We start from the raw sequence: 8,739 nt of genomic DNA, 5'->3' as shown, positions 1-8,739 counted from the left end.
TCTGTGCATTATCTCATTTCATTAGATCTGTGGAGAGTATTGTTTTTCTAGTTCAGACGTGGCTTCCACATTAGGGGTTATTACGAGGTCTAAAAATACATAAAAGAAATCTATAACATAACATATTTGTTGGCTTTTTGGGGAATCACAACCCAACTCCCTTTAACTGAAAACCATGGTGATTTCCAAGATCTCCGTCTCTCCCGCCCCCATGGTTGAGAAAAGACTGCTGGACTGAGTTGTCATGTGATGTCAGCATCTTTTTTATGGTATGTCTGGAGAGTAAGTTTTCTTAGTGGGTCTGTCCAACATTGTTAAGCTCTTACAGTCAGTAGGTTTGACTTCTTTGGCTGGACCTATGGCCCATGCAATCCAAATTCTCACTAAAATTTCAGAGCCCTTATTTTCCAAGAGTCTAACGCATGAATGGCAATAGCATCAGGCAAGTTTGAATCCTAGTCTCAGCTTTTGTTATCCCTTATTCATAAAAATTAATGGGGTGATTCCTATTTCCTACCGTTTATTCACATATTTACCGGTTTGTTCATTCAATCATTCGTCCGTTCGTTCATTCATTCATTCATTCCATTTACGGAATACCTGCTATGTATCAGGCGCCATTCCAGTGTGGTAATTCCAAAGGAATGACGTACCTAAAGGGGTCTGTAAACTCTAAAGCTCTAGGCAGTTACTGCTTTGGCAGTGGTTGTTTTTCTCACAAATCAACAAAACTAAGAAAATTACCTAAACAACAGCAGGAAGATACAGGGAAAATTTTCTTGGCACAGGGCTTTACAAAAGCAAACTTTGGCCTGAAGGAATTGAGGAAGCAATAAGGTCCTTGTCCATTCTGGACAGTTCTCTGAGCTGTCCTCAAGAGACCTCGAGGCTTGGGGACTGTTTTTCTTACTCAGAGAACCCGTAACCCTACATTATATTTCCGGGGCCATAGTTCTTAATCGAAGTTCTTATTCTGCCCCACACCATTCATCCTTTGTCCGCGCTCTTAATCTTTCTGGGCTTCAGTTTTCTTGAATGAAAACCACATGTCCTCAGGTCCTGCTAGGGACATGGTAAGCAAGTCACTCTGAGGCTGGCTGGTTCTCAGAGAGGGGCTGGACCAGAGTACTTCCAGCCCGAAGTTCTAGGATAGGAGGCCCTCCGCACAAGCTCTGGCGTGCACCCCAAATCGAAGGGCGCGGGTTTATAGACAGCGAAACTACTCGGGCCAGCCCAAGCCTTTCTAAGCATCAAGGGACGTTATAGGAAAATGAAACTGAAAACGGGGAAGTCCCCCTCTCTAACCTGGCTCGGCACCGCGCGCTAGGAGACAAGTGACGGCCCCTGCCGTAAGCGTTCTGATTGGCTGTGCGCGCGTGGCATATAAGTAGAGGCGCAGGGCGGGCTGGCCAGTCCTACTTCTGGCGCTGCTCTGTTAGCAATGGCGCGTTTTGTGGTCTTGGTCCTGCTCGGACTGCTCTATCTGTCCCACCTGGATGCCGTCCAGCGTGAGTGTCCCCTCTTGTTCTAGCCCTTCCTCTTCTGTACCCCGATCTGTTTGGCTCTCTCAGCTTTAACTCTGTAAGTCACCCACTCCTTCTCCTCCCTGGGGACTAGCCGCGGGCTTGGTCTCCGGGCCGGGTAGCGGTGGGGTGGCCGGGCAGTGGGGAGGGGTGTGAGCCCAGGACACAAGTATCCTTTTACTTCTTCGGGAGAGAGGGACGGGGGACGCCTTCGGCGTGCCCGTGCCAGGTGGGTCAGGACAAAGTTTCGGGGTGATGACAGACTTCGGAACGACCGAGGTGGGGGAGGGTTTCTCTTCCGCGTAACCTCAAGTTTCCCGAGCGCAGCTGCCTGGGAGGGCTGGAAGGCGGGTCCTAAGGACTCGGGATCCCAGGCTGTAAATGGGTGGAGACGTCCGACTGGGCTTGCGGGAGGCACCGCGCAGGTACTTCGGTCCCCTGCAACTCTACTCCACTCGGATCGCGGATTTCTCCGGCACGCCCGGCGGGTTCACCCGCCCAACAAACAGGGGAGGGATCCGCACGTGGCATTTGTAGACTGCTTTGAGGTGTTACAAAGCGCTTTCACATCATTTAATTCACTTGTTGCCATTACATGTCGCTTTTAATAATCATAAGAGCTACTAGTTATTGGTAAGGAGCGTGCCGGGGACCTTTTGTGCTTTATGTCACTTGATTTTGAGATGAGCTTACGAATGTAAATATAATGGTTATCATCAGCATCTCACAGATAAAGGGAGATACCGAGCGTTTAACTTAAACACACAACGTGGGAGAAATGGCAGACAGTCGAGGGGGACTAGAACATTTTTGGGGGGAAAATGGCTCAACTTTGGCTCTCCTGCCTGTGGTTTTCCAGTACCTCCTTGTCACCTTCGGGTGTGAGATTCTTGCTAGCAAGCTGGAGAGCATTCGGGCCTTGTTTCCTTTTCTTCACAGAGGGCTTCCTCTTCGGCTCTTTGCCTGGTTCTTTCCAATAAGAACTAAGCCTCTACTTTCTGTTTTTAAAAAGCAAAGGTTTACAAGTCAGGGAGATTGTAAAACCAGTGATAAGGATAATCAACCTGGTTGGCCAGGTTGTCTGTCATGGACACTCTAGATCCTGAGCACGGTCTATATACCTTTCAATATACCAGACCCTCTCACATTTTCCCCTCACAAAAGCCTCTGTGAAGCTGGATCTTTTGATCATGAGATAAAGGTATTTATAATCTGTTTACAAAGTAAAGCACAGTTACTATTATTGATATTTGCTGGCAACTATAGAAATCTTTAAAAAAATAAGCTCACATTAAAAGAAAAATCTTACTTTGAAAATTTCTAGGGTAATACATGCCATGAATAGATCACTTCTAGAAGATACATAAGAAATGGGTAATGATGATTGCTGTTGTGGGGGAGGTCTATTTTTTGCTCTGTCCCCGTGTGGGTTTTGTTTCAGTGTGCACATAAGTTGATTTTTCAATTAAGCTTCAGAAGAACTGTCCAAAGTCACAGAGCCAGTAAGTGGCTGAGCCCAGAAACAAACCAAGGCTTATCTGATACTCCTCTTCCTCTCAGAAGAGATTATTGTGATGTTCTTGCAGAACCCTGCCTGGCTCCCTCATAGAGAGAATTCTAGGCCTGATGAACTTGTGCTCTGATTCTTGTGGTATTTATTATGTTCTAATTATTAGAAGCTCCAATATAAAATGCTTTCTGATTTGTCCTCACTTTAACTTAATGAAAAAAAATCAAAGCTTCATTGGGATCCCCAGTGTAGCTCCTATTGGGGCTGGTGATCTTTCCTTTGATGATGGGGTGTTTGTAGACAGATATATTTGGTCAGAATATCCTGGCACTCCTCCCTATCACATCCTGGACATGGAGGAGTTGCCTTTTAGTGATCTTGTACCCTGCATGTGTGTGTATTTAAAAGTGAATTATACACATGAATTAGTGTCAGTCTGTGTGCTTAGTAGCAGTAATACTTCTCTTCATTGGATGAAAAATATGGAAGTAGAGTTTTTGATAGTTTCTTTCCATATCCCCAGGGTAGATCTAGTTATGCATCCCATTTTGGAAAAGCATATTCTATAGCAGCAATGTATTTCCAACATGGCTAGTTGTAGCAATCACTTGAGGGTGCTAATTAAAAATGCAAATCCCACTTTTATACACATTACTCCACTTAGTCAAAATGGAGAATATGTTCTTTCCCATTTGCCACGGTCTTCACCCTTCCATAATGTTCTTACCGAGCCCATATCACTCATTTATGGTATCTTCTGACTTCTGTAGGCATTTAAGTTTTGTTTGAGGTAATACTAATAACAACATGTGCCACTTACAGAGCAATTGGTATGTGCCAGGCACTATTCTAGACACTTAATACATATTGAGAAGTCAGATGGGTGTGGGTCTAGGCAGGAGCATGAACCAAAAAAGAAAGTAATAAACAGTAAAAAAAAAAAAAAAAAAAAAAAAAAAAGATAGGCTGAAACAAAGTACAGTAACATGAGTTTTTTGATGTGGCTATTATGGATAGTGTATGAAATGAGAAATGAAGTTTGAAAAGGAGGTTGGGGCCAAATCATGAGGACTCTTGAGACATGTGTTGAGGAATTATATGGGTGCTGAGAAGCCATCAAAAGTTCTTGAGAGTCTCCACATAAAGGTCTTAAAGATTTGGCACAAACTCCAGTGACAGAAGACAATACTACTAGAGATCTGTAGAAAAAAAGCAAAAAGCCACGAGTAGAGAAAGTATGTGAAAAAGATACTAAATCATGGTTTATCCCTCAAAATGGGTAGCTTTTTGGAAAAGTAGACAGAGTGGAAATGGAATTGGGAGAAATCAGTGATCAGATTTAAACATTGTTGCCCAATCTAGCTTTAGACCAAGGTGGCCCCAAGTGAAATACCGTGCAACTTTCATTTGTCTTTCCTTGATGTCCCTCAGATCCTCCAAAGGTTCAGGTTTACTCCCGTCACCCAGCAGAGAATGGAAAGCCAAATTTTCTGAACTGCTACGTTTCGGGGTTCCACCCACCACAAATTGATATCACCTTGATGAAGAATGGAAAGAAGATGGAAGCGGAACAGACAGATCTGTCCTTCAACAGGGACTGGACTTTCTATCTTCTGGTCCACACCGAATTTACTCCCACTGTTGAAGATGAGTATAGCTGCCAGGTGAATCATACTACTCTCAGTGAGCCCACGGTCGTTATGTGGGGTAAGTTTTTAAGTTCTTTCCTTAGCTACTGACAGTTGTATCTGAGAATAGGCACAGCTTAAAGACGCTTTGATATAAAAAAATCTGCATACTGCAATTGACAGGGAACATTGTAAAGCTCTGATTAGTGGCACCTTGAGAGACCTCTGCACAGCATGATCCCTAAAACAGTAGTTTCCCTGTAGCAAAAACAGGGAGCAGCAGTAACCAGCAATTGCACAAATGCACACAAACTCCTAATGTTTCTTACCTGCTAGCTTCTTTGGGCTTTGCTGACAGCCTCATGGATATGTAGAACCATCAAAAGTCTCAGGGAGGCACAGGCCTTTGTGAGACCTGCTATCCTAGTTCCTTATCCAGTACTCCCTTGATGGGTTGGGATCTGAGCCTAGTAGGCAAGGTTGGCCCTACTGAGTATTCATGGTTAGGGACAGCAGGCTATTCTAACAGCCTCATTTGTAACAGTTTTAGACATTTGTTAGCATATGGTATTTTAAAAGTAAAACTTACTGTCTTTCTCCATTTTCTTTTTTGTAGAGCGAGATAAGTAACCAGCATCATGGAGGTAGGTGAAAATACTTTCTTGTTTCACTGTCCTGGGGACTAAAGACAACTCTAATAGGATAACCCTCATTATAGGGAATATATTAATCAGGATAGCATTTCAGCAGGCAAATAATCCTACACGGAATACATTTTCTTTTCCTGTGGAGTGGCATGAGAAAGGTATGTAGCCCTAGTCTAATGCTGCTGGCGTCCCTAGCCCTCTAAACAAAGTCAGAGGAGCTGTTGGAGTGGTGTAACAGGATAGGGGCAGCCAGTTTACCTACATTTCCTGCGAAGGTCTGATCTTTCTTCTTCCACTTCTACAGTGTGTATCTCTGGGCCTTCAGAAATGAACTGTTCTCTTCCTTTGCATAGCAGTTGCTTTGTTATTCAGCCCGAAGAGAGGAGTGACATGATTCTGCAGACATCCTGTTCCTTCAGTCTCTTGTTCAGCCTTAGTGTGTGGGCGCTGTGTTTGCCTTCTAGAGGCTCCAGTCCAATAGAGGAGAGAAATGGAGGGGCGCCTGGGTGGCTCGGTTGGTTAAGTGTCCGACTTTGGCTCAGGTCATGACCTCACAGTTCATGGGTTTGAGCCCTGCATCAGGCTCTGTGCTGACAGCTCAGAGGCTGGAGCCTGCTTCAGATTCTTTGTCTCCCTGTCTTTCTCTCTGCCCCTCTCTGCTCACTCTCTGTCTCTTGCTCTCTCTCCCTCAAAAAAAAATTTTTTTTAAATACAAGAAATGGAAACATTGTTATGATGCAATTTAAAGATACTATAATATATCTACAGAAACTTCTAGCAGCGTGAGAGAGGGAGGAATTGGACTTCTCTGCATTGTTGGTTGGAATACAGAGATAGAAAATACAGCTTTTCAGTGAAATTCTACTTCATAGGGTACCATCATAGCGAAAACCTATTCAAATTTCCCATTATGTTCTAGCACAGGGAAATCGATTTGAGAGAGCATCAGAGAGTTTGGGTGACCTGCCCAGAGTCACACAGTTACTAAATGGGAGAGCCAGGACCCTACCTCTAAAACCAGCATTCTTTCCTCTAAGGTTATAGGAAAACCAATGGGATAAATTCATGGGATATGCTCTTGGTAATGGGTTTGGATAATTGTCTGCAGCTATTTCTTTTACAAACAGTGATTTACACAGCAGAAGTTAGACAAGTGTGTTGATGTGATCTGTAATCCAAATAAAATAAAATAAATGCATTTGCTAACAAGCCTTTTTTCTTTTTTTTTCAGGTTTGAAGATGGTGCATTTAAATTGGACTATTCCCAAATCCTGCATTCTTTTTAATGCTGTTAGCCTTTTATGTTCCATGATACAAATCATAAAGTTATATTGATGATAATACAAGTATAATCTACTTGATAATTCTCTAATGGGCACTGTCTGGCATATTTGACCTGTCTAGGCATATAGATGTACGTTTCAGGGCTGGAAGCTTAGAGGTGGGGTGGGGAGGAAAGAATCCTCATGTTCACCATTAGTTTCTTTGCCAGATCTGAACTCTCCAGTCTCTTCACACAAAACTCAATAAGAATATAGCTATGCATGTTTAGAATTAACTTCCAGTTTGCATACTCTGCTGGGAATTGTGAAATGTTTTGAAAGATAACTGTCAAATTATTGGTAATCTGTTATAGTGCATAAGGCATTTCCTATATAAAATTCCTATTGACTTCTTGCATGTTAGAGCCATTGTTGCATATAATTTGACTTCTGTTGATTTTGTTTTACTAATTAAAACAATGGTAAAAACTTGATGTGTTCAGTTTCTTATATTTTACTCCCTCTGTTACCCCTTTGTTTTAAAACAGGAAAACAGGGGGCGCTTGGGTGGCTCAGTTGGTTGAGTGTTCGACTTCAGCTCGGGTCACGATCTCAGTTTGTGAGTTTGAGCCCCGCGTTGGGCTCTGTGCTGACAGCTCAGAGCCTGGAGCCTGCTTCTGATTCTGTGTCTCCCTCTCTTTCTCTCTGCCCCTCCACTGCTCATGCTCTGTCTCTTGCTCTCTCTCTCAAAAATAAATAAACATTAAAAAAAATTATAAAACAGGAAAACAGTCTTCAAGAGTCACTCGGAGAAGAGTGTAAACCACTGTTATATAGGGCTTAACTCACAGTGGACAGGGCCTCAGTGATCTGCATTGTACAGATGAGGAATGGGATCCCAGGCAAATTAAATGACTTAGGGTGACACAGTGCTCTGCTGGCATAAAAAACATGCCTCTGTCTTTTAGCCAGTGTTCTGTTCCTTTTTTTTTTTTAATTTTTTTTTAACGTTAATTCATTTTTGAGAGACAGAGACAGAGTGTGAGTGGGGGAGGGGCAGAGAGAGAGGGAGACACAGAATCTGAAGAAGGCTCCAGGATCTGAGCTGTCAGCACAGAGCCCGACGCAGGGCTCGAACCCACAAACTGTGAGATCATGACCTGAGCTGAAGTCAGACGCTCAACCGACAACCACCCAGGCTCCCCGCTGCAATCTCTTATGACAGAGATTACTACATTTTGGACCCCACTGGATTCTTTCAGTGTGTAACCATCACTCTCCAATTCATGTAATGACTTTTTAAAATTTTTAATTTTTATTAAATAGTTCTCTTGCATTTTCTTATAATTCTCCCTTTAAGAAAAATTTAGAAGGGCCCAAGAAACCAGAAAAAGACAGTATATGATATGATGCAGGGTCTAGACCTGCAGGGTCTAGACCTGCAGGCCCAAGAGGATCCCATACCTTAAATGACCAAAGCAAGTGACAGTGAGAAAAAGCTCTCAGGTGGGAGCCATGGACTAAGGCAATTCATCAAGGTCATGTAGGGAAAAACATCTGGAAGAGAGAATCCAAAGGAATACAGAAATTTGAATCAGAATTCAGCAATTTTAACCTGGAACAACTCTGTTGACCCAAAGACCTACAAGGAACATCGAGACAAGGCTGTGACTGTAGCTTAGTGGTTTGTGTGTAATATTCCTTAAGAATGGTGATCAGAGCTTGGCAGCTATGGCAGAAATCCTGCTCACCCCTTGTTCAGAGCACCAGCATTTGCCTATCTCAGGTGTTCCAAGCTGAGGTGGTACTTCTGATATCTCTCTCTCTCTCTCTCTCTCTCTCTCTCTCTCTCTCTCTATATATATATATATATATATATATATATATATATATTTTTTTTTTAAGTTATTTATGTATTTCTGAGAGAGAGAGCCAGAGAGCGAGCAAGCACACACATGTGAGCGGGGAAGGGACAGAGAAGGTGGGGAGACAGAGGATCTGAAGCAGGCTCTGTGTGGAAAGTAGAGAGCCCGATGTAGGGCTCGAACTCATGAACCATGAGATCATAACCTGAGCCAAAGGCAGATGCTTATCAGACCCAGATGCTCCCATTTTATATATTTTTAAATGGCCTTAAAATTTTTTTCTCAACCTCTTTAAGCAGATACA

At 43.1% G+C, this 8,739-nt stretch overlaps 1 protein-coding gene across 1 annotated transcript; it reads left to right on the top strand.

Annotated features, from left to right (window-relative positions):
• The first annotated feature begins 1,380 nt into the window (after nucleotides 1–1,380).
• Nucleotides 1,381–7,062, top strand: B2M (beta-2-microglobulin). Its single transcript, XM_019442269.2, has 4 exons — nucleotides 1,381–1,508; nucleotides 4,465–4,740; nucleotides 5,278–5,305; nucleotides 6,540–7,062. The coding sequence occupies exons 1-3, from the start codon at nucleotides 1,442–1,444 to the stop codon at nucleotides 5,289–5,291; spliced, it is 357 nt and encodes a 118-aa protein (XP_019297814.1). The 5' UTR covers nucleotides 1,381–1,441; the 3' UTR covers nucleotides 5,292–5,305; nucleotides 6,540–7,062.
• The last annotated feature ends 1,677 nt before the right edge of the window (nucleotides 7,063–8,739 follow it).

This window comes from Panthera pardus, unplaced genomic scaffold, assembly GCF_024362965.1.
Source record: "Panthera pardus isolate Hobbes unplaced genomic scaffold, ASM2436296v1 HiC_scaffold_24, whole genome shotgun sequence".
In the NCBI taxonomy this organism is placed as follows: domain Eukaryota; kingdom Metazoa; phylum Chordata; class Mammalia; order Carnivora; family Felidae; genus Panthera; species Panthera pardus.
Note: the sequence above shows the minus strand (reverse complement) of the source record. Positions and strands in the feature narration are given on the sequence as shown.

Coding starts and splice junctions, on each gene's coding strand:
- B2M (XM_019442269.2), top strand. CDS start 1,442: ATGGCGCGTTTTGTGGTCTTGGTCCTGCTCGGACTGCTCTATCTGTCC. Junction 1,509..4,464: donor CCACCTGGATGCCGTCCAGC/GTGAGTGTCCCC, acceptor GATGTCCCTCAG/ATCCTCCAAAGGTTCAGGTT.